Genomic DNA, 25,117 nt, shown 5'->3' on the forward strand with positions numbered 1-25,117 from the left:
AAAAAGTGATTTTTTTTCATAATATGGGCACTTTAAGGTTCACATTAAAATTTTGGCCCGCCTAGTTTTTGTCGATATAGTTGTCCATGTTTTTTTGGCGTATTTTTAAACATTTTTGGCACATTTTTCCAGCGATTTTGCCACTTTTTTGGTCTTTTTTTGTCACTTTTCCCGGCGTGTTTGTGCTTTTGGCTGAGGAACCTTTGTCCTGACTTTTTTAGGGCTTTATGTCGATCAAATTGTAAGTGAGAAGTTGTCACTGGGTCTAACATTAGCGGTCCGCCGCCCCGTTTGTCGCTGGGTCTAACGTTAGCTGTTCCGCTGCCTGTTGTTGCTGGGTCTAACGTTAGCGTTCCGCTGCCCCGTTGTCCCTGGGTCTAACGTTAGCGTTCCGCTGCCCTGTTGTCCCTGGATCTAACGTTAGTGTTCCGCTGCCCTGTTGTCCCTGGATCTAACGTTAGTGTTCCGCTGACCCGTTGTCGCTGGGTCTAACGTTAGCGTTCCGTTGTCCCTGGGTCTAACGTTAGCGTTCCGCTGCCCCGTTGTCGCTGGGTCTAACGTTAGCGTTCCGTTGTCCCTGGGTCTAACGTTAGCGTTCCGTTGTCCCTGGGTCTAACGTTAGCGTTCTGCTGACCCGTTTTCGCTGGGTCTAACGTTAGCGTTCCGTTGTCCCTGGGTCTAACGTTAGCGTTCTGCTGACCCGTTGTCGCTGGGTCTAACGTTAGCGTTCCGTTGTCCCTGGGTCTAACGTTAGCGTTCCGCTGCCCCGTTGTCCCTGGGTCTAACGTTAGCTGTTCCGTTGCCCTGTTGTCGCTGGGTCTAACGTTAGCGTTCCGCTGCCCTGTTGTCCCTGGATCTAATGTTAGCGTTCCGCTGACCCGTTGTCGCTGGGTCTAACATTAGCGTTCCGTTGTCCCTGGGTCTAACGTTAGCGTTCCGCTGACCCGTTGTCGCTGGGTCTAACGTTAGCGTTCCGTTGTCCCTGGGTCTAACGTTAGCGTTCTGCTGACCCGTTTTCGCTGGGTCTAATGTTAGTGTTCCGCTGCCCCGTTGTCCCTGGGTCTAACGTTAGCGTTCCGTTGTCCCTGGGTCTAACGTTAGCGTTCTGCTGACCCGTTTTCGCTGGGTCTAACGTTAGCGTTCCGTTGTCCCTGGGTCTAACGTTAGCGTTCTGCTGACCCGTTGTCGCTGGGTCTAACGTTAGCGTTCCGTTGTCCCTGGGTCTAACGTTAGCGTTCCGCTGCCCCGTTGTCCCTGGGTCTAACGTTAGCTGTTCCGTTGCCCTGTTGTCGCTGGGTCTAACGTTAGCGTTCCGCTGCCCTGTTGTCCCTGGATCTAATGTTAGCGTTCCGCTGACCCGTTGTCGCTGGGTCTAACGTTAGCGTTCCGTTGTCCCTGGGTCTAACGTTAGCGTTCCGCTGACCCGTTGTCGCTGGGTCTAACGTTAGCGTTCCGTTGTCCCTGGGTCTAACGTTAGCGTTCTGCTGACCTGTTTTCGCTGGGTCTAATGTTAGTGTTCCGCTGCCCCGTTGTCCCTGGCTCTAACGTTAGCGTTCCACTGCCCCGTTGTCCCTGGGTCTAACGTTAGCGTTCCGCTGCCCCGTTGTCCCTGGGTCTAACATTAGTGTTCCGCTGACCCGTTGTCGCTGGGTCTAACGTTAGCGTTCTGCTGCCCGATGTCCTTGGCTCTAACGTTAGCGTTCCGCTGCCCCGTTATCCCCGGGTCTAACGTTAGCGTTCCGCTGCCCCGTTGTCGCTGGGTCTAACGTTAGCGTTCCGTTGTCCCTGGGTCTAACGTTAGCGTTCCGCTGACCCGTTGTTGCTGGGTCTAACGTTAGCGTTCTGCTGCCCCGTTGTCCCTGGCTCTAACGTTAGCGTTCCGCTGCCCCGTTGTCGCTGGGTCTAACGTTAGCGTTCCGCTGTGCCGTTGTCGCTGGGTCTAACGTTAGCGTTCCGCCGACCCGTTGTCCCTGGGTCTAGCGTTAGGGTTCCGCTGTGCCGTTGTCGCTGGGTCTAACGTTAGCGTTCCGCCGACCCGTTGTCCCTGGGTCTAGCGTTAGGGTTCCGCTGTGCCGTTGTCGCTGGGTCTAACGTTAGCGTTCCGCCGACCCGTTGTCCCTGGGTCTAGCGTTAGGGTTCCGCTGAAGTGTCAGTATTGGAATGATTCTTGTTCATGTCATTAAAAACAATAACTTAATCTTGAGGCGACACTTAGATTTAGAATGAGGAACTTGTAGACAGGATCCCACTGATGTCCACCAGGGGGCGCCATTACGCCAGACACCAGCAGCACACAACTTTTTAAAGGTTTTTATTGTATTCATTACTACATCTCAGAGGGGAATATTATACTTTTACTACAATATTAGATTCAATATCTTTAAGTTGATCGATTTAAAATAAATAAATATCAGGGTACAATAAAAGAAATGTGCAATTTCACATATTCTGTACTGTTATTATCACCGTACCTGTGTCTAAAACGTTAGACAAGCTAGAGCAGGTGATAAATAAATAACATTCAAAAAGCTTAAAGACATAACTTGCTAAAAAAGTCCAACTACAATCATTGGATCTGAACCCTAAACCTTTATAATGGTGGGAACAGGCACAGCGCCAGGATTTTTTCTCTCCTGGGGCTAAGGAGGGGCTCAAAAACTTTTATTTCCTGCATTCTGATACATTTTTAGGCACCAATTGATTTACTCTGTATACCCAACGGTCTATGTTGGCACATGTTAGCACTAGGCAACATTCGTGTGGCTGGGACCAGATGTGCGACGGCCAACAAATGCTACATTCAGGTGTGAATTTCTGATTCCGAAGTTGTTCAGAGAAGTTGTTATCCTTTTTGTTAACACAAAACCGACCCAGAATCACCATCACCAAACCCACCGGACTATATGTAAATAAACAGCATGCTTATGGTGATTTCGGGGCTGTTTAGCTCTGAATGCTAAGGGCATTGATTGTTATCCATGCAGGCTAACTGAGCATCAAAACACTGTCCAGTACTGTACATGTGTTTTTCATTTAAAGGTTCGACTACATGCTTATTCAGTAGACCATTTAGTGTTCTCCACAATCCCAGACTTTCATATTGCATGCTTGTTTACATGGAAAGCAAAACAGGCTATAATGGCATATGTCTAAGGGCTGTAACGCCATGTATTTTAAGTAAATGCACAAATATCTGTGTTTATACAATATTTTAGATATGGAAAATCTGATCAAGATATGGAAAATCTGTTTTAGAAAGATGAAAATATATTTGGGCGACCAGGTAGGGGGTCGAGTTTTCCCATGTTTTCCTATGGGGATTGACAGGCTCTGGATCGTTAAGGGCACTTATTTGGATGTGCAGTGGCCTAACCCACGTAAAAACCTAGTGAAACGACATTTTCCACAATAGAAACATAATATAAATGGGAAAACTTAATGTTCTAGCTATAAAAATGGCAGAATCATCCACAGTGCATGATATTTCAATAACCGCTTCATGATGACAGTTGTTTAGTGATGATTAGTTGTTAACAGACATTAACGAAGACGTATAGCCCAGCAACAATCTATCTAAAATAACACCTTTTGGGAGTACCATTCATGATATGTAGTAAAATATTGAAGTTGTGGGAAGTTTATATGGCTTAAACTGTATGTTTCATTCGTCGTCGTCCCGTCTTATTTTTAAGTTTTTGTTGATTATTTTGATGTTTTTTCTCTTATTTTGATGTTTTTTTCTCTTATTTTGATGTTTTTTCTCTTATTTTGATGTTTTTGTTCTCTTATTTTTATGTTTTTTTCTCTTATTTTTATGTTTTTTCTCTTATTTTGATGTTTTTTTCTCTTATTTGGAAGTTTTTGTTGATTATTTTTATGTTTTTTTCTCTTATTTTGACATTTTGTTGATTATTTTGACGTTTTTTTCTCTTATTTTGATGTTTTTTCTCTTATTTGGAAGATTTTGTTGATTATTTTTGACGTTTTTTTCTCTTATTTTGACGTTTTTTTCTCTTATTTTGATGTTTTTTTCTCTTATTCTGACTTTTTTGTTGATTATTTTGACATTTTTGTTGATTAATTTGACATTTTTATTGATTAATTTGACTTTTTTTCTCTTATTTTGACGTTTTTGTTCATTATTTTGACTTTTTTCTCTTATTTTGACTTTTTTGTTGATTATTTTGACATTTTTGTTGATTAATTTGACGTTTTTGTTGATTAATTTGACGTTTTCTCTCTTATTTTGACGTTTTTGTCGCTTATTTTCCACTACCACCAGTATCAACACCACTAACACCAACTTATTAACTTTTGGACCATGACTTTATTGACCAGTAAAAAAAAAATGTTTGTGTATTAAAAAGGTAGAAACAATTAATTATTTTGACTAATAGTTAAGATCAAAAGAACGTATGGTAATGGAAGATCACAGACTGTCAAAGTTTAGTCAGAATAGTGCTATAAAATGGAATCAAACACTAAAAATTCAATGAAAGTAGTGTACCGATCCTTCGTTTTATATGTGAAGAGCATTGTACGAAACCATCCCTGTTATTTTTGGGCAATTATGATTGAAAGAAACCCAAATTTCTGATAAAGAAAACGGGTCAAATTTGACCCAAGGACAACAGGAAGATTAATGGATTATGAATTTTTTTTAAATAAGAGGGAAATTAAGTGAAACTTTTGGTAAGAGTTTCTACGAGAGTTTTGGTAACTGATTGATGTTATTCTTTACATACAGACACTTTTTTTAATTAATTATTGTATTCATTTTTTCTTTCTTTTTTGATTTCCACTTTGGTTCTAAAACATCCCAGAGAGCCACGGAGGCAGGAAGAGTCCGACAGTCCCCAGCAGACACACGATGATGAACATCCACAGAAAGATCCGGTCTACAACCATGCCGACGTACTTCCAGTCCTCCTTCACCTGCAGAGACGGAAAAGACACAAAAAGGAGACCAGTTGTGGAATGTAACTAAGTACATTTACTCCAGTACTGCACTTAATACCAAATGTTGAGGTACTTGTACTTTACTTGAGTCTTTTCTTTTCATGCCACTTTCTACTTCTACTCCGCTACATTTCAGACAGAAATATTGTACTTTTTACTCCACTACATTCATCTGTTACAGCTTTAGTTACTAGTTACTTTACACATTAAGATTTCTGTACACAAAACACATGTAGTTTATAAAATCTGATGTTTTATTCTAAAGTAAACTAGCCAACAATATAACGGCTACAAGTCCAGCTGAGATGATTAGACCATTAAACACACAACTGGTTGGATCCTTTACACTTTCTACAATGGGAGGAGAGTTCTTTACTTTTACTTTAACTACATTTTCCTGATGATACTTACACACTATTACTTAAGTAACATTTTCAATGCAGGACTTTTACTTGTACAGTGTGGTATTAGTACTTTTACTCAAGTAAATGAGCTGAATACTTTTTCAGCCACTGTCTGGTTCCAGCTTCTTAAAAGTGCTCTAAGCGATGTTAAGTGACGGCACTTCTTGTTGACGTTCAAAGTATTTTCAAACAAAACAGAGACTAGCTCGCCCCTCCCTCCTCCTCATCCCGTCCCCTCCCCCTCCCTTCCGTGGTTCCGCGCATTAACCCCCCCCAACTCCACCCCCAAATCCTTCTTGTCGGTTATTGGCTGGAACGCTGGAAGACTGTTTGTTATGTTTGGTGGTGCAGGTTGGCGCAGTTTGTTTTTGTTGCCGTTTGTGGAGCCTGGGCTGTCTACAGAGACTGCGTTTTTTTTACAGTGTGTTCAGGGGACAGGCAGCTAGCAGATAGTGAGGAGATGTTTTTTACAGTGTGTTCAGGGGACAGGCAGCTAGCACATAGTGAGGAGATGTTTTTTACAGTGTGTTCAGGGGACAGGCAGCTAGCACATAGTGAGGAGATGTTTTTTTACAGTGTGTTCAGGGGACAGGCAGCTAGCAGATAGTGAGGAGATGTTTTTACAGTGTGTTCAGGGGACAGGCAGCTAGCAGATAGTGAGGAGATGTTTTTACAGTGTGTTCAGGGGACAGGCAGCTAGCAGATAGTGAGGAGATGTTTTTTTACAGTGTGTTCAGGGGACAGGCAGCTAGCAGATAGTGAGGAGATGTTTTTTTACAGTGTGTTCAGGGGACAGGCAGCTAGCAGATAGTGAGGAGATGTTTTTTACAGTGTGTTCAGGGGACAGGCAGCTAGCAGATAGTGAGGAGATGTTTTTTACAGTGTGTTCAGGGGACAGGCAGCTAGCAGATAGTGATGAGATGTTTTTTTACAGTGTGTTCAGGGGACAGGCAGCTAGCAGATAGTGAGGAGATGTTTTTTACAGTGTGTTCAGGGGACAGACAGCTAGCAGATAGTGAGGAGATGTTTTTTACAGTGTGTTCAGGGGACAGACAGCTAGCAGATAGTGAGGAGATGTTTTTTACAGTGTGTTCAGGGGACAGGCAGCTAGCAGATAGTGATGAGATGTTTTTTTACAGTGTGTTCAGGGGACAGGCAGCTAGCAGATAGTGATGAGATGTTTTTTACAGTGTGTTCAGGGGACAGGCAGCTAGCAGATAGTGATGAGATGTTTTTTTACAGTGTGTTCAGGGGACAGGCAGCTAGCAGATAGTGAGGAGATGTTTTTTACAGTGTGTTCAGGGGACAGGCAGCTAGCAGATAGTGAGGAGATGTTTTTTTACAGTGTGTTCAGGGGACAGGCAGCTAGCAGATAGTGAGGAGATGTTTTTTACAGTGTGTTCAGGGGACAGGCAGCTAGCAGATAGTGAGGAGATGTTTTTTACAGTGTGTTCAGGGGACAGGCAGCTAGCAGATAGTGAGGAGATGTTTTTTTACAGTGTGTTCAGGGGACAGGCAGCTAGCAGATAGTGAGGAGATGTTTTTTACAGTGTGTTCAGGGGACAGGCAGCTAGCAGATAGTGAGGAGATGTTTGCTGTATGTGACAAAAAAATGTTAGAGCACCTTTAATGTGAAGATTTGCTGCTGTTCTGTGATTGTGAATGAGGTTCTTCGTGCATTTTGGAACATTAGGTAATTAGTCAAAGAAACATTTTGAACAATTTAGCAATTTTCTTTACTACTACTACTACTTTAAAGGGGTGATAGAATGCAAAACCGATTTTACCTTGTCATAGTTGAATAACGACAGTTTGGAGGGTAAATAGGACATACATAGAAGCTCAAAATCCCATTGATACCCCTATCCTCTGCAAATCTCACATTTTGAAACTGCCGCTGAAAACGGATCTCGAATCTCAACAAAGCTGGATGCTGACGTCAGGATCCCAACTCCTAGTCTTTGTCACGCCCCAACATTTGCATAGGCTCCACCACTGACCTGAGGTCAGCTTAGTCTTCTGAATCTAGCTAGGTCATGCAGATCTCCAGAGGTCCGCTATTTAATTACTAAATTCACTTCTGAGACTTTTTTATGCGAGAAATCAACTATGTAGAGGTCAAAGACGGGCTGTGTTACAAAAATTGATGGCTAATTGCAAATTTTGTCCGACTGTGTGTCGGAGTTCAGCAGGAGCTCAGCAGGCTATGTGATCTCCGTCACGAAGGGAAGCCTGCGGCGCTCCATACCCGCGCAAAGTCACCGGTTCTGAGTTACTGGACTACAAAATGCCGAGGCCCTGATGGAGCTCCAGGGCCTGCAGCTAGATCTTTACCTATAGGATTGAAGGGACAGTAGCAGCTAACGAAATCCATAATGTTCACAAAAATGCATTAAATTGAAATCGGACACCATTGTTAGCTTTATAAGACCTTGGGGTAGATGTTATATAAGTGGCGTGACGAAATTCAAACTGTAAATAGACTTTAATTATGCCGAAAGTGACGCTAACTAGCTAGCCGCGATCTGTACACATAGGATTGTGTTTCTATGGGGGTTCGCTCAAACCAATTAGCACGCAGCTCATCTAAATATTCATGAGCAGACCATATTTGGAAGAAAAGCTCTTGTTCCAAATAGAGCCATATTCACAGGGTAGTTAAGGGCCTAATAAAATAGCATTCGGGCAATTTTCAGCCCAACCAATGTTACATACCCTATTAGGAGACCTTAAGGAACCGTGTGAAATACCCTATATAAACATTCTATCACCCCTTTAAAGTAGTTTATTTATGTTCTTCTTCCGTTATGACTGACAGTCAAACTGGATGATAAAATAAAGTTCTAGGGCGTATATATAAGACAGGACAAGACCAATCACTTCCAGTAAACAAAAAAAGAAAGGGACGTCGGCACTCACTGAGAAGTCTACATCCTCGGCTCTGAGATGCTCTGCGATGTAGGTCACCCCCTCCAGGGCCGAGAGCACCGCCGGAGATGGGACAGAGGCAGATGGGCTCTGGAACGAACCACGCACTGCAGGAGGGGTGTCCCAGTCCGAGCCGAGTGAGGAGTGTCTCTGTGGGAGGAGGATGTAACTGAGAGACGGGGGGAAAGAAGAAGAGAGGGGAGAAATCCTCGGTCGCCCGGCTACCTTCCCCCTAAACCTCCCCGCGCGATCCGTGTTTGTGTAACCGTGGAGATCGCAGTAGTGGATTTCGTCACCTGCGTCCGAGGAGTTGAGCTGGCGGCTCCTGCGGCGACCGTTCTCATCCTCCCGGTAGCCATGGAGATGGATGTCAGACTCGTGAGGGATCCAGGTGGGCGAGCTGTGGGAGGGGGCCGGAGTCTGGATGGGGAGGAGTCCATCAGTCAGGCGGCGCCGCCTGAGACAACAAACACAACATATCAGTGAAATTGTTTGTCTACAAAAACCCTTCTTTTTTTAATTCAACAAATGAAGCCAAAGTTCAATGTCTGCCGTGAAAAAGGTCTATAGTTTCTGGATAACAGACTCATGGACGATTTGAATTTGAAATTGAGAATTTAAAAAAAGCTATGAAACGTACATACATACATACGTACATTAAGTCAGTGCTAAAAGCTAACTGGAGATTTGAAAATATGTCTACGTCTTAGTTTCCGACCAAGCCGCCCCACTGTAAGTGTAGTCTGTAAAAATCTTCAAAATACATTAAAGAAGTGACTTAGGCCTGGCGGGGGGAAACTTAGGACCGGTGGGCCACCAGGCTTGCAGTACACTGGCTGGATCAAATGATGACGTGGGAAGAAAGGGGTCAACGCGGTCTCATGAGCGGGCTCGTACGATATCGTACGAAAATGTATGCACACCTAGCCTGACGTGGTCATACTCAGATTCCTAGTCAGAATACGAGTCTGATACTCCATTGGGCTGTGATTATGGGGAGTGTTTCAACCGAACCAGGAAAGAAAATGCCTCTGCACTCAATTGGATAGACCTACAACCAATCAGAGCAATGGAGTATGTGACGTATGTTGAGCGATGCATCATTGTCAACAGAACTCAACTGCACGCACGCTGGAAGAAGTAGAAGCGCTCTTTGGTGACGTGGTTGATTACGTTACTGTTGATCATCTGTCCATCACCGTATGAAGCCCGCCCTGACAATTTGGTTGGTCCAAACAGCTCTGGTTCGAGCATAGTTGCTCCACAACGGATCAAGTCCAGACCGAACTTCCTGACCTCAAGTGTTTTGGGCGGGGCTAAGTTCAGCTGGCATCCAGGCTAATGCACACCGATAACGTATGATATTTGACAAAAATAGGCGACCGCCGGTTGGTCACGTGACGCAATCTACAGAGCTCCGTGACATGACGCCGTAGCAGGGGCAGTTGGTAGTTGAGTTTACCCGATTAAAAGGGGACTGTGAGTCGGGAACAGGGCACCGCGCTGCCAGTTGTTTTAGCAGACATTAAGTTTAGACGTCAAAAAATGAGCGTCTTGCGATTTGTGGGAAAAAAAAGAGGGGGAGGTGGATGTTTTGAAACGTTTTTGTTTCATTCACACACTCTTGTCACTGAGTAGGACTTCCCGGAATGCTGTGTGAACTAGCCAGACCCTGGAGGGAGGTCTGGCAAAACGAGACTATCCTAACCTCAACCAATCGGGTTGCTTCATAGGGCTACCCTGGAAATCCAGAGTTCTCGCGAGAGCACAATTTGAATTTGCTCAGCGAGTCACTCTGGCATTCAGTAATGATGCTCATTAACTATGCCCTTGTAGCCGAGCTGCACCAATCACATCGGTGTATCTGATATAGGCAGGCCAGAGGCGAGTTAAACAGATGACGACAGCGCTGCGACGTCAAAGTCATTAGTAAACATTGCAAGATGGCTCCGGATGAACACCAGTTGTTTAAAACGGCTTTGGCCACTACAATGAACGAGTTAGACTTGGCTTTTTATCTAAAAGAGCAACAGAAGACGGCGCTCCAATCGTTCCTTTGCAAGAACGACATTTTTGCTGTTTTGCCGACTGGATACGGCGTGAGTTTAATCTACCAGTTAGCTCCGCTGGTAGCTCTGGATACGCACCCTGTGTATTGTTGTGATTGGTCGTAGTGTTATCCAATTGCGTGCAGTGAGATTTTCAAATGCATGCTTGGTGCCGCCCCTCGAGTTGGGCCATTTTCATTACTCATTGCCAGACCCTTAATCTTTCGGATTTGGGTCTGAATTTCCAGGCTATCGTAGGGCGGGTCTTGCCTAGAACTGCAGTGGGTTCCATTATTGCGCATACAGTAAACCTGGTGGGCCTTCCCTGATTTCTCACCTTACAGGCCTGACACCATGTTTCGGACGCTTCATGCACAGCCAGCGCGGCACTGCCGACAGGAACAGCCGCCGGACCCATCCAGGCATGGTGTGAGTCGCCGACGAGCGGTGGTGCACGTTCAGCACAAACACGGTGATGACGATGGACAGCGTGACAAAGATCATAGTGAAGAGCAGATACTCTCCGATCAGCGGTATGACCAGCGACGTGGAAGGGATGATCTCGGTGATGAGCAGCAGGAAGACAGTGAGCGACAGAAGCACGGAGATGCACAGCGTGATCTTCTCGCCGCAGTCCGACGGGAGGTAGAAGACCAGGACGGTCAGGCAGGAAATGAGGAGGCAGGGGATAATGAGGTTGATGGTGTAGAACAACGGGAGGCGGCGGATGACGAAATAGTAGGTGATGTCCGGGTAGATCTCGTGGCAGCAGTCGTACTTCTTGGTGTTGTAGGTGCCCACAGCGTTGACAATCGCCCACTCTCCGCTTTCCCAGTAATCCTAGAAATTAGATATTGTTTTTATTCAATTTTATTTTTACCTAACCCTAACCCTGTCAAATCACAACAGGAGTTATCTCAGGACCCTTTACAGATAGACCTAGTATAGACCACACTCTATAATTTACAAAGACCCAACAATGTCCCCCCCAAGGGCAAACAGTGGCGAGGAAAAGCTTCCTTTAAACGGGCAGAAACCTCGGACAGACCCAGGCTGTTGGTGGACAGTTGGGACATAGAGACACTGATACAGATATACAGATACACTTACCTAAAGGATTATTAGGAACACCTGTTAAATTTCTCGTTAATGCAATTATCTAATCAATCAATCACATGGCAGTTGCTTCAATGCATTTAGGGGTGTGGTCCAGGTCTAGACAATCTCCTGAACTCCAAACTGAATGTCAGAATGGGAAAGAAAGGTGAGCTAAGCAACTTTGAGCGTGGCATGGTTGTTGGTGCCAGACAGGCTGGTCTGAGTATTTCACAATCTGCTCAGTTACTGGGATTTTCACGCACAACCATTTCTAGGGTTTACAAAGAATGGTCCGAAAAAGGAAAAACATCCAGTATGCAGCAGTCCTGGGGGGTGAAAATGCCTTGTTGATGCTCGGGAATGAGAGGGGGATACACCAGAGCAGGGGGAATGAGAGGGGGAAACGTAGCAGAAGATATATATTTGTTTTCAAAGCAAAACGCAGCAATGTAAATGTAGCCTTAATGGCACAAACTCCAAATTGAAAAGCAGAACAACCTTCAGGTTCACCGTGTTCTCAAAGGGCTCCAGGTCGATCTTGGCGCGGTCGTACGTCCAGGAGCCAAACTTCATCTTGCAGCTCTGCTGGTCGAAAGGGAAGAAGGTGACGTCGATGGAGCAGGAGGACTTGTAGATGGCCGGGGGCACCCATCGGACACGGCCGGTGTGAAAGAGATGGGCCTTGGTCATGTGGGTGACGGCGAACTCTCCGTCTGCACTGGAAAAAGAAGAAGATAAAAGGGAGGAAGCATAGCATTGAGACAGGAAAAAAGGCAAGAAAATGTTGCAAATTGACAAGAAAGTGAAAGGACACTATCACTAGCCATGTTTCCATCCACACGTTCTTATGCAAGTTAAGTAATATCGACAGAAAAATGCCTCGTGGAAATTGTCCAATTCAATTGAATTCCATGAATATCGACAGAGTTTGTACGTTCAATCTCATCTATCTCAAACATAATGAATTGCAATTACGTTTTAGGTCATTTTATGGTTGCAACCCGCCATAAAACGAAGAAGTTGAATTCATTTCTGCTTTCTTTACAGACATGGAGGGTGTCAACAAAGACAGATACAACTGTACGAACGAGGAGGCGAGAGACTTTTAAAATTTAATTTACGAGACTAATATAACGGCTATTTTACATAGTTGTCGTCTGGCATTGACGTGCATCTGCATCATCATAGCGATGTTTTGATAGCGCCGTTGTCTTATTATAGCTCGATATGTCGCCATCAGCTAGCACATAAGCTCTATTACAACTTGTGCAATATTAATCATTTGTAGGTGGATGGCGCAATCCATTTTGGCGAGCAGACTTTGTTCGCAAATGTTAGCTTGAATGTTGTGCGGTTCAGTGAATGGAACCACCTTAAAATGTCGCAAATCTATTCAATGTGCCAATTTGAGCGACATATCAAGCTGTAATAAGACAACGACGACACTATCAAAACATCGCTCTGATGATGCAGACGCACGTAAATGCCAGACGACAACGGCGGCGGCCTGTGGTTTGGGAACGACAGCGCTCCAAACAGTAAACAGTAAATTAAATTAAAAAGGTCCCCTCATTCGTCCACTTATATCTGTCTGTGTTGTAATAGTGCTTATGTGCCAGCTGATGGCGACATATCAAGCTATGATAAGACAACAACGACGCTATCAAAACATCGCTATGTTGATGCAGACGCACGTTATGGGCTTTCTTAGATTTTTGCTATCTAAAAATAGCCGTTATATTTCGCTCGTAAATTAAATTTCAAAAGTGTCTTGTCCCCTCTTTCACCCACTTATATTCTCAGTTTTTGTTGACACCCGCCGTGTCTGCAAAAAATGCGGAAATACGTGGCGGAAATGACCTAAAACCTCTTCTTCTTTTATTCATAGCGGGTTGCAACCATAAAATGATTAGTAATCGCAACTCATTATTTATTTCGGCAAATGACGTTTCTGTCAGCGTTTATCGCACAAGCCGTTTACAGATTAAGAGAAAATCAGATGAGATCAAACGTACAAACTTTGTGTCGATATTCCTGAAATTAAATCAAACTTTAGTGTTTTCCAGAAGGCATTTTCCATTCCATATTACTTAATTTGCATAACAACGTGTGGATGGAAACATGGCTACTGAGGATTTCAGTTGTTTTTGTCTCCGGCAAGGCAAGTTTCCATCTCATTATGTTTCAAACTCAAAAGGTGAATTAATAAACACAGAGCTACTCTATATGCCCCCTCTTACACAGGCAGTGTTTAATAATTGATCACTGAATGTTAACGACGTATTCATGATGCAAGCTCATTTACACAAATGCTGAAGGAGGAGAAAATTTTCATTTCCATCCAGACAAATTTAAGGATTAATACTTCCTCGGCGCCCTGAGGGCAGGAAACCAGACTTTGACTTAAAACCGTATGATGCAAGATCGCTGCACAGATGCAATAGCATAAGGGTAACTTATTCAACATAATCATATGCATGTATCTACGCAGGAATATGCAGAAACGCTGTGGTACCATCAAGCTGCTTGGCTCCATATAAGTGACCTTTCCTCCTCGTACGCTCTTCAGCGGATGAGGACGTCGTTATGGATCAAGCGGGTAATTGATCACTACAGATAATTTCCAGCTCCACCTACAGAAATCCAAAGTCGGGTCTGTTTAAAGTGTGTGTGTGTGTGTGTGTGTGTGTGTGTGTGTGTGTGTGTGTGTGTGTGTGTGTGTGTGTGTGTGTGCGTGTGTGTGTGTTTAAGTTTTGTATCCAGAGAATGACAAAAATGAGGAGCCAAGAAGAAACGAGACTTAAAAGTAGGACTTGCTTTGAATAAAGCCTTCACTTGCATAGTTTTCATTTTTAGTTTTCAGGTTGAAAAAACCTTTTAAAGGTCCTATGACATGCTGCTTTTTGGATGCTTTTATATAGGTCTTAGTGGTCCCCTAATACTGTATCTGAAGTCTCTTTTATATAGACCTTAGTGGTCCCCTAATACTGTATCTGAAGTCTCTTTTATATAGACCTTAGTGGTCCCCTAATACTGTATCTGAAGTCTCTTTTATATAGACCTTAGTGGTCCCCTAATACTGTATCTGAAGTCTCTTTTATATAGACCTTAGTGGTCCCCTAATACTGTATCTGAAGTCTCTTTTATATAGACCTTAGTGGTCCCCTAATACTGTATCTGAAGTCTCTTTCCAGAAATTCAGCCTTGGTGCAGAATTACAGCCACTAGAGCCAGTCCCACAATGAGCTTTCCTTAGGATGTGCCATTTCTGTGTCTGTAGCTTTAAATGCTATTGAGGAGGAGAGAGGGGGGCAAGGTGGAGGGTGGGGGTGTGGCTTTGACCAACTGCCACTTTGCTCGTTTGCAAGCCATGATGTCTCTCTCTTTCTCATGGGTGGGCCAAATTCTCTGGGCGGGCAAAGCAGAGAAAGGGGAGGTAACCTTTCCCCTTATGACCTCATAAAGGGAAGATTCCAGATCGGCCCATCTGAGCTTTCTTTTTCTCAAAGTCAGAGCAGGATACCCAGGGCTCGGTTTACACCTATCACCATTTCTAGCCACTGGGGGACCATAGGCAGGCTGGGGGAACTCATATAAATGTTAAAAAAAACTCATAAAGTGACATTTTCATGCCATGGGACCTTTAACAACAAAACAACTTCATGGTTAAATGTTTGTGTGGGCCACATTTCCTTTGAAACTTTTCTGAAACGTTTTTGTCCTTTTAACTACTGAATGATTTTCTCTTGTTTAAGTCTAGCTTATCTATACTTGTAAAATCAGGAGGGTTTGTGCAACTGAAGCCAACTGCAGTTGTTTTGGTGTTGAATGTCTGACGGACTGCGTTGTGTTTTTTTTACTTGTTGTACAGCACAATGTCGGGCACCCAGATGAGCTCAGAAGGGACCCTGATGGACGTCACGTTGTCGAAGTCGGAGGGACTCCACTGCAGCTTATAGTCGGTCCATTCCTGCCAACACACACGCCATTTTAAAGAGAAATCAAATCTTGTTATATAGTTTCAATACTGGGAACAAAGGAAAAAATCCTGCACTCTGCTTTCGGTTTCGGTCCCTACGATGATTTTTTTTTCACTTTTCTTCGGCACTTTTGTTGCTTTTCCTGATGTTTTTGTCACTTTTTACAAGTTATTGGTCAGTTTTTCCAATGGTTTTGTCCTTTTTTTAATGTTTTGTTCACTTTTTTGACACTTTTCCCAACGTTTTTGTCACTGTTTCCAACGTTCTTTTATCGATTTCGGTTGAACCGAAACACTAGTTTTCTGTAAATAGAGAGCGGAGTGCAGGATGTTTGTCCTTTGTATTTTATATTTTCCAACGAACCTGCACAGAAGAATTTTTGGATGTGCAAATTGTTTCTTCAAAAAAAAATAAAAAATTGTTTCCCTACTAGAAAGATGACCAGGATACCAGGACAAGGAATAGCAATAAGATCAGTAACCCAATATCAATATTAGGTTAGTGCTTATATATATATATATATATATATATATATATATATATATATATATATATATATATATATATATATATATATATATATATATATAAAATAGTGCTGTAATGTAACTAAGTACATTTACTCCAGTACTGTGCTTAAGTCCAAATGTTGAGGTACTTGTACTTTACTTGAGTCTTTTCTTTTCATGCCCCTTCTACTTCTACTCCGCTACATTTCAGAGAGAAATATTGTACTTTTTACTCCACTACATTCATCTGTTACAGCTTTAGTTACTAGTTACTTTACACGTTAAGATTTCTGCACACAAAACACATGTAGTTTATAAAATCTGATGTTTTATTCTAAAGTAAACTAGCCAAGAATATAACGGCTACAAGTCCAGCTGAGATGATTAGACCATTAAACACACAACTGATTGGATCCTTTACACTTTCTACAATGGGAGGATCCTTCTGCATCGAGTACTTTTCATACTCACAGTGTGGTATGAGTACTTTTACTGCACTGAATCCTGAAAACAGGATCTGAATACTTCTTCCACCACTCTTCCATACCTGTTTCAGCCACACGTTGGTCGTCATCATCTGGTTTTTCTCATCCTGTTTTTGGAGCCAAACGTTAACAAAAAGTGAAAAATACATTGGGGTTAAAATGGTTGAACTCATATTATTAGATGCGTACATATTAGAATAATCACTTATAAAACTGCAAAATAGTTAGAAAGCAACAATAGGTGTGATATTTATTTAAATTTTTTTAACTCCTCCTGTTGTCCTTGGGTCAAATTTGACCCATTTTCAAAAATTTGGGATCGGGAAAAGTGACAAAAGTGTCGAAAAGACGACCAAAATTTTGACCCAGAAAAACAGAAAGTTGCATGGTCGACAGGAAGATAACACAAGGGTTAAGCGGTGTGGTCAGTTTTTGCGATCTACAAACTAGGGCTGCACGACATTAGGAAAATATGCAATTACATTGTTGAATATCGCGATAACGATATTATTTGCTATAAATAACCAGATATTAAAGTGTTCTCAGTTCTGCTGCTTTCAGTATTCTGCTAAAATACAACAAACTGCTTGTTGAGTTTAAAACAAATGAAAGCAAATTATTTCCAACATTCTTTTATTGAACAAATTAAACATTAAATTGATAAATGGCAGCACATAAAATAATAATGACAGCTACATTTTAAAGTGCAGTTTTCTGCTGATATTTACTTTCAACTAACACAAAAAAATCTCGGAGCGTTTTTCCCGATATGCCTTTCGTGCCAGTTTATATTGCGATGACGATTTAAAAAAAATAAATAAATATATATATTGTGCAACCCTAATGCAAAAAGGCTACGTGAGTGTGTACCCACCACGTCTATCAGCTGTGCGATGGAGAGGCCAAACTTCACAATAACCACGTCGGTGATGTTTTGCGCTGGACGCGTCCACTTGCTGTAGCCCCGAAACAATTTCCTGAAGAGATCGTCCTCCGCGTGAACGCGAGTCCAGTCCTCCGCCAGCGCTGTCGAGAGAGACAGATGAGAGAGAGAGATCACTCATCCGATCGCACAGATAACCAAGGGCGTAGGTTTGGTTTCAACATTTGGGGGGCAACACATTCTCAACCTCCCATCACCTAAAATACGGACAATTGGTCAGGTGCCTTTGGTGTTTGTTATTGATGCAAAAATTCTCCTTTAGTGCTATATTTAGAGCCACTTGGTCGGGACTCTTGGCGTCACTTTTTGATGCTCTGGGTCAGGACGTACGTTTAACTGACATCGCGGGACAAGAAGAAGAAGTCAGGTTTAGGAACAGATGGTGGGTGGGGTTACAAAATGTACATTTCAGTGAGCCGCGGGACAAGAACGGGACACAAACCCCAAAAAACGACGCTTGCTCAGGTGCCTTTGGCATTTGTTACTGACTCAAAAAGTCTCCTTAGTGTCATATTTTGACACTCTGGGTCGGGACCTTTGGAGTCACTTTTTGACGCTCTGGGTCGGGACCTTTGGCGTCACTTTTTGACGCTCTGGGTCGGGACCTTTGGTGTCTTTTTTTGACGCTCTGGGTCGGGACCTTTGGAGTCACTTTTTGACGCTCTGGGTCGGGACCTTTGGAGTCACTTTTTGACGCTCTGGGTCAGGACCTTTGGAGTCACTTTTTGACGCTCTGGGCCGGGACCTTTGGAGTCACTTTTTGACGCTCTGGGTCGGGACCTTTGGTGTCTTTTTTTGACGCTCTGGGTCGGGACCTTTGGAGTCACTTTTTGACGCTCTGGGTCGAGACCTTTGGTGTCTTTTTTTGACGCTCTGGGTCGGGACCTTTGGAGTCACTTTTTGACGCTCTGGGTCGGGACCTTTGGAGTCACTTTTTGACGCCCTCGAGACTCGCATCTAGCCCTTTGGCGTTCATACTACGTCATCTTACAGCGCCGCGGTCGAGCTGCTTCTCTGCCCCGTACGTGCCATACAGACGCAAAAGGATGACTTTTGCGTCGGTATCTGACGCTGAGAGCCGCTGCCCAAGAGTCAGTATTTTAGGCGATGGGTGTGAGAACGGGTTGGAGGGGGGAACATTATAACGGGGGTGGGGGTCTGGGGAGTCGTCCCCATAACAATTGTACATTGTACATAACAATTCCTGCATTCTGGTGAATTTTTATGAACAATTTATAGTTCAAATTTAGTCTTTATTTATGTAAAAGAATTATTCTCCTGTATTGTCAAAAATGTTCCGAAACATGCGTGATATTTTTCTTTTAGGTATCATGTACATCTCACCACAAATCTGTCAGAGAATGAAATCTTGTTAAAGCCAGAAGCTCCAAAGTTTAAATCTACCGTTTATGTCCGTAAATGTTTTCAGCCCCCCCCTGAATGGTTATTTTTACCTCCTTTTGGGGAGTGGGTCTAACATATTTTTTAAGGGGGACAAATCTACCTCTTCTTAATATTGTAGGGGACGTGTGTGTGTGTGTGTGTGTGTGTGTGTGTGTGTGTGTGTGTGTGTGTGTGTGTGTGTGTTAGATGGATGAAAGGGGGACTGGCATGTGGAGTATTTATTTATCTGTTTTTATGACTGTTTTGGATATGTTTGTGTAAAAAAGTATCACAATATAACATGAAAGTATCACGTTCTAACGTGATAAATAGTATATTCTAATAACAATGAAAAAATCTTGTTATAGCGTGAAAAACATCTTGTTACAATAAACCTTTCACATAATAACGTGATACTGATACTTTTTTTTTTCTCTGCCGTGGCAGAACTATACGCTTGCGTAATTTTTAATATTAGGACGTTGGATAAAGCAGCCTATTTTAAATAACTCTTTGGTTAAGCGCTCAGTATTCACATTTTTGTTGTCCTTCATGCTGCTTCAGTTCCTTTTTAACCCACCCACTCTGTATCTGATTTATCTCTTCACCTCCCATCTCCTTTCCAAGGTTTTAAAGGGCTATTCCCTTTACTGCCCCCCTTTCTTTCTGCAGAAACCAAAAGCCATTACGTTTGAGAAAAGTGAGTATAGACCTATCTGTATCCTCTCTCTGGACAGCAATTACCTGAACTTTATTGTTCATAAAATTTCACAGGTTCAGACTGCGATCTACTGCACTCTGATTCAATTTTTACGTCGCACGGTACAGCAAAAATCATTAGAGATAATTGAACTTGGGGAAAAAAATCGACACAGGAGCCAAGTTTTTTGTGTGGCAGCAATCACTCATCTGAGTCATAATTTCATGCTTGAAATAAAAGCTCTCAAATTCCAAGTGTTCGACCTTCTGTGTCGGATGGGATTTGATTTGTCTTGCACGTTAAAGGAACAGTGGTGGAGGCAGCATCAGAATCAGAAGACTTTATTGATCCCCCTTCAGGGAAATGATTTAGTTGCAGTTGTTCACAGTCAATTCAAGGTAAACAAATAAGAGTTAGAAAAGAGCGAAAAGAGCGAGCCAATAAGTGTATAAAGTAATAGCAGCGTTCAGTTTCTGTGTTCACTTTTTATAGGAGCAGCAATCTCTCCTTTCCCCCCTTCTGTCTGTTTCTCTGAACGCACAGCTTTGAACTCTCTGGCGAGCAATCTGGCATCGCCGGGCAAGCAATTTAGGATTAGCTAGTGCAAGAAACAGCAAGCCAAGAGCACAAACTGTCCAAATGTGTGTAATGCCAGGTTTTTGTGATTGTATTGGCTTTTTATAACTGACAAATTTATGTTTCCGGTGATGCTCTGGCAGTGGAGGAGCTGCACATTGTTGGATTACTGAGATATAAAAAAAAAAAAAAAATTCCGGAGCGTTCTTTTTGAAGTTGAAAAAAGCTCAACTTTTCTGAAAAAAAAACGCCCTACGTCAAGTGCTTTTTTGACAGCCGACCAATGACAAGCGGAGTAGCCAGACCTGTCGTTTCCATGACAACAAGAGAGTTATATGATATGACACAGGGACCTCACTTTGTTTTATCTAATGTTAGCACCTCTCCCTCTCTCTCTCTCTCTCTCTCCCTCTCTCTCTCTCTCTCTCTCTCTCTCTCTCTCTCTCTCTGTTCTTTATCTAGCTCGCTCCACCGCTTTGTTTTATCTAATGTTAGCACCGCTCCACATAGCCCTCTAGCTAGAGTTGTGATTGTTGAAAGTGGAAAGACGACCCAAAACGTGTTTTCATAGTTTTATTTTGTTTCTGTCGACTTTGAATGAAGTGTATTTTACGATGCTAAAATTCCTGTTTATTTACATGGAGTCTGGTGGGTTTAGTGAACACAATTTCCCGGATGCTTTTATGTTAAAAAAATAGGTCTAACTCTTTAACAGAAAGGTTGACCTCCTTAGAAATCCTTTCCATAATGTTGTACGACCCTTAGAATATTAATCTGAGCCTGTCAGCGGCAAAACAAGCACTTATGTGAACGTAAATTGAAGATGCGTAATTGTCCTATTAACTTACATTGTAGCTTGTTTTGCTGACTGCCGACTGCAGCGGTCTCACTTAAGTCCTTATATAATACCATGTTAGTGCACAATAATTAACATTTTTCTTCAATGACTTCAGGAGAAAAAGTTGTACTGCTTTGGTGAAGTTTAGAATAATATTGCAAAAATATGACGATGATCCTCATGTTGTCCTCGGGTCAAATTTGACCCGTTTTCAAAGTTGTATGTCAAAATGTTTTCTTTCAACCAAATTGCCCCAAAATAACACTGATGGTTCCATACCAAACCGACTGTGATTATCCATCAACATACGTTCCTCTGATCTTAACTATTAGTCAAAATAATTCATAATTTCTGTTTTTTTTTAATTCAATAATTAGATTTACTTTAATATAAATGAGGTTTATTCACCATGAATTCATAAGGTAAAGTAAAACTTTTTTCTTGCAACATCTGCTCCAGCAATCAACAGATAATATAAAAAAAACATCTGTATGGTCACCCAACAAACATCGACACACCGTCACACACACATACACACACAAGTACACACACACATGTACACAAACACACACACACACACACACACACACATACATGTACACACACACACACACACACACACATGTACACACACACGTATACACACACACACACGTATACACACACACACACACACACACATGTACACACACACACGCACGCACACAGACACACACACACACACGTACACAAACACACACCCACACAGACACACACACACACATGTACACACACACACACACATACAGTATACATAGTACACACATGTACACACACACACACACACACACACACATGTACACACACATGTACACAAACACACACGCACACAGACACACACACACACACACACACACACACACACACACACACTCACTCACATGTATACACACACACACACACACACACACATACAAATGTAACATTTATGATTGCAGTCCCACAATGATACACAGATCACATGTTTGTGTGCGGAGGTAAATAAATGTAAAATAGTGGTAACTAGTTAGAATGAAGTTGGCTAAGAAGATGTAACCCAGAACTGGGTGATGATTTATACTTTATGCTTTATGAGCAGGAAAAAAACAGACGGAGGACAACACAAGGGTTAAAGGAGTTGGAATAGTATAAGAACATCAGCTATATTTACAGTGTTTTTTATGTTTATTTTTATTTATTTTTTAACAATAAAACCCATCGTTCAAGCTGCGCAGGGAGATCTCAACGGCTCACTCACCGGAGTGGATGCAGATCCAGCAGCAGTAGTAGAGCGCTGAGGTCCGGGTCAGGTCTCTTCTCAGCTCCATTGGAATTACCAGAGACAGATTACAGTTTTATAAAAAAAAAAATAAATAAAAAAAAAAAAAATAACGAAGCTCAGGTTGTCTTAAAAGTGTTCCGCATTTGTTTCCCCCATCATTAATCTCCAAACCAGTCTGTCCTGACTCCTGTTCATCTTCAGACAGCGGGATGGATGAAACCTCCCAGTATAGCCTACATTACCACTAACTGTCATCAGCAGGCGATGATGTCACAATAAGGGGGGGGGGGGCGGGTGGGGCTGGCTATTAAACTCCTCTGATATCCCTAAAGGGGGCGGGGCTCTATCTTTCACAGGGCAATAATTAGTCGGTATGTTTACACACACACAGCAGTACCAGTTAAGTGCAGGGGCGATTCCAGGATTTTTTTTAAAGTGGGGGTGGCACTGGGGGGGGGGGGGGGGCCCAGGGGGATTTTATCAGAATACTGCATAGAAAATCTGCTTGGAAATACTGGATAGGAAATATTGGATCGGATAGAACACGTATATAAAAAAACATCACATTCAGTATGGATTCCACTTGTTTTTATATCCAAATACGACACACGTTGTCTATGGGCATTAAAGGCAAAAATTTGGATAGTCATCGTGGAAACACTAATTGGTCATGTGACAAAACAAGCAGGGCTATAAACATAACGCTGAGGGCACTATTTTAACGATCTGAGCGCACGGCGTGAAGCGCCTGGCGCACGTGCGTTTAGGGTGTGTCCAAATCCACTTTTGCTAGTTTGACGGCGAAAAAAAAGGGTCCGTGCGCCGGGCGGATGGTTCTAAAGGGTTGGACTTAGTGTCTTCATTAATCAGAGGTGTGTTTTGGGCGTAACATGCAATAAACCAATCAGAGATCATCTCCCATTCCCTTTAAAAGCCAGGTGTGTTTGGACCTTGGAGCATTGCTATTATGATGGAGGATTTGCACCGTAATATTTTTATTTGTAATCTTCTGCATGTGTGTGTGCTGCTGTGCGTCCCTGTGTGTGTAACAAGCATAGTGTGCGCGCTGTGCACAAGCCTAGGAGCATTTTACTAATGCTCTGTTAAAATAACAATGAAATGCTGCGTTATTGACTTTAGACCAGGTTTTTGTTGGTCAATGGTGCCATCACTTCCCGCTGCCTCAAGATAGCAATACGCCCAGAATGCACCTGAACACACCACCCTGTAAGACCAGCACGCCCAGAATGCACCTGAACACACCTCCCTGTAAGAACAGCACGCCCACGGGCCACAGATGGGCGCAGGTGCATTTACTATTTAAACGACGTGGGTGCTGGCTTAAACTAGCAAAGACACTTGCGTCGGGCCCATAGCCTGCTCTATTGCAAATCATTTATATTTTTAAAAAAATACCCAAAACAGTGGCATCACAAGACGGGGAAAAACAGCGGCATTACAAGATGGAAATATAGACTAGAAAAGATATTTAAAACTTGCTCTGTCCTTCCGTCCATAACGCTGACTCACTGCGGAGTTGCCAGTTTGGGCGGTCTTTCCTTTTCTTAACGCCGAAATGTGCTCTCGGATGGTTAGATACACGATGGGCTAATGTAGAATTCTTTTTTGGCATATTGTATGTTCAGGGGATGACAGATTGATAAGACAGACATGCTACTTATGACTGGATGTAACGTTTTGATGCTTTGCGGTAAAAGTGGCTCTCCTAAAACTTCAACAAAGACGACCTTGCTGTACACACATTTCAGAACAGAAATAAAGTGCAATACCCAATGTATTCCCCACAGCAACAGGTGCTCTACAGTGAGTTCACTATGTTTCTGCTTCTAAACTGACCTCAACATTTCAACTAAGTACACAGTTGCCGTACGACGTGCGTTTAAAGTATAAATCCATTCGCCAAATGGAAAGGCAGCGATCGGCAGAACAGGCAGCAAAGTGACAGTACTCTGATCCAATGGGAATCTCATTTGTCAGATTGACAGCACTTCTAGTCCAGTGGTTCTCAAATGGGGGTCAGTGTTAACCTGACTCCACCAGATGGATTGCTTTGCATTTGCTCGGCATATCCATCTGGGAACTTTCCGTTGGAGAACTTTTGGGAAGGTGCGAAAATACTTTGTTAGTTGATTGGATAAACCATCTGTCTATCACCACCTATGTTGGTGATAGACGGGCCAAATCAACTAAATCAGATCAACGAAACATATGACGTGCTGACAGAGCGACAACGAAAATATAACCACAAGCCAGGCTACCCCTGCCGCTGCAGGCAAAGCATAGCTCGTTAGCTCAGCAAGCAAGCAAAGGCAAAGGATATTTGCCATTTGTGTAATGAGAATTTACGAATTAAAGGCACCATTTCAGGTTCCCGGTCCATATTCCAAAAAAAGGATCGGCATTAGCCAGCGGCTAACAGAATTAGGGTTGCGTCACACCTGAACCCGCCTCAAAACCAACGCTGATTGGTCGGTCGTTTGGCGAACGGCTGCACATTTTCTCTGTCTCAAGATGCCAGACTGATCTGCGAGTGGAAAACTGGAGCTTGCGAGATCAGGACGGTCTCACGAGGCTAGGTACGTGTACCCCAAGAGGTACTTTGGAGGACTGCAGGGGGTACGGGAGGGTTTTTTTCTAAGTTTTTGTCAAGTTTTTGTTGCTTTTTGTCACTATTTTTGACCTGTTCTTGCCTTCTTTCCTCCCTTTTTTCTACTGCCTTCTTTATTTCTCCAAGCTTGTCGAAGTTTTTGTCGCTTTTTTCAAAAAACAATTCCGCCTTTTTCAAGGTTTTTGTCACTTTTTTCGAAGTTTGTCTTCCTTCTTTCTACTGTGTTTGTTTTTACTCTGTCGCTTAGGTTTTTGTCACTGTTTTCTAAGTTTTTGATACTATTTTCCACCTATTTTTCCACCTATTCTTGCCTATTCCTAGGAAGGACCTATTCTTC

The 25,117-nt window shown here is 42.8% G+C and overlaps 1 protein-coding gene across 1 annotated transcript; it reads right to left on the bottom strand.

Moving 5' to 3' along the window:
- Nucleotides 1-4,399: 4,399 nt before the first annotated feature.
- LOC116053687 (neuronal acetylcholine receptor subunit alpha-2-like) lies at nucleotides 4,400-22,223 on the bottom strand. Its single transcript, XM_035998453.1, has 8 exons — nucleotides 22,128-22,223; nucleotides 17,286-17,437; nucleotides 16,474-16,518; nucleotides 15,298-15,407; nucleotides 11,936-12,155; nucleotides 10,677-11,179; nucleotides 8,283-8,748; nucleotides 4,400-4,935 (listed from the first exon to the last, which is right to left on the bottom strand). Exons 1-8 carry the CDS (start codon nucleotides 22,195-22,197, stop codon nucleotides 4,810-4,812), a joined length of 1,692 nt encoding a protein of 563 aa, XP_035854346.1. The 5' UTR covers nucleotides 22,198-22,223; the 3' UTR covers nucleotides 4,400-4,809.
- Nucleotides 22,224-25,117: the final 2,894 nt, after the last annotated feature.

Source organism: Sander lucioperca, chromosome 24 (genome assembly GCF_008315115.2).
Source record: "Sander lucioperca isolate FBNREF2018 chromosome 24, SLUC_FBN_1.2, whole genome shotgun sequence".
NCBI classification, from domain to species: Eukaryota; Metazoa; Chordata; class Actinopteri; order Perciformes; family Percidae; genus Sander; species Sander lucioperca.

Excerpts from the sequence above, each read along its gene's own strand:
- LOC116053687 (XM_035998453.1), bottom strand. The coding sequence starts at position 22,197 with ATGGAGCTGAGAAGAGACCTGACCCGGACCTCAGCGCTCTACTACTGC. Across the intron at positions 17,438-22,127 it reads CTGGATCTGCATCCACTCCG|CGCTGGCGGAGGACTGGACT; the intron begins GTGAGTGAGCCG and ends CTCTCTCGACAG. Across the intron at positions 16,519-17,285 it reads TCGCACAGCTGATAGACGTG|GATGAGAAAAACCAGATGAT; the intron begins GTGGGTACACAC and ends CTCCAAAAACAG.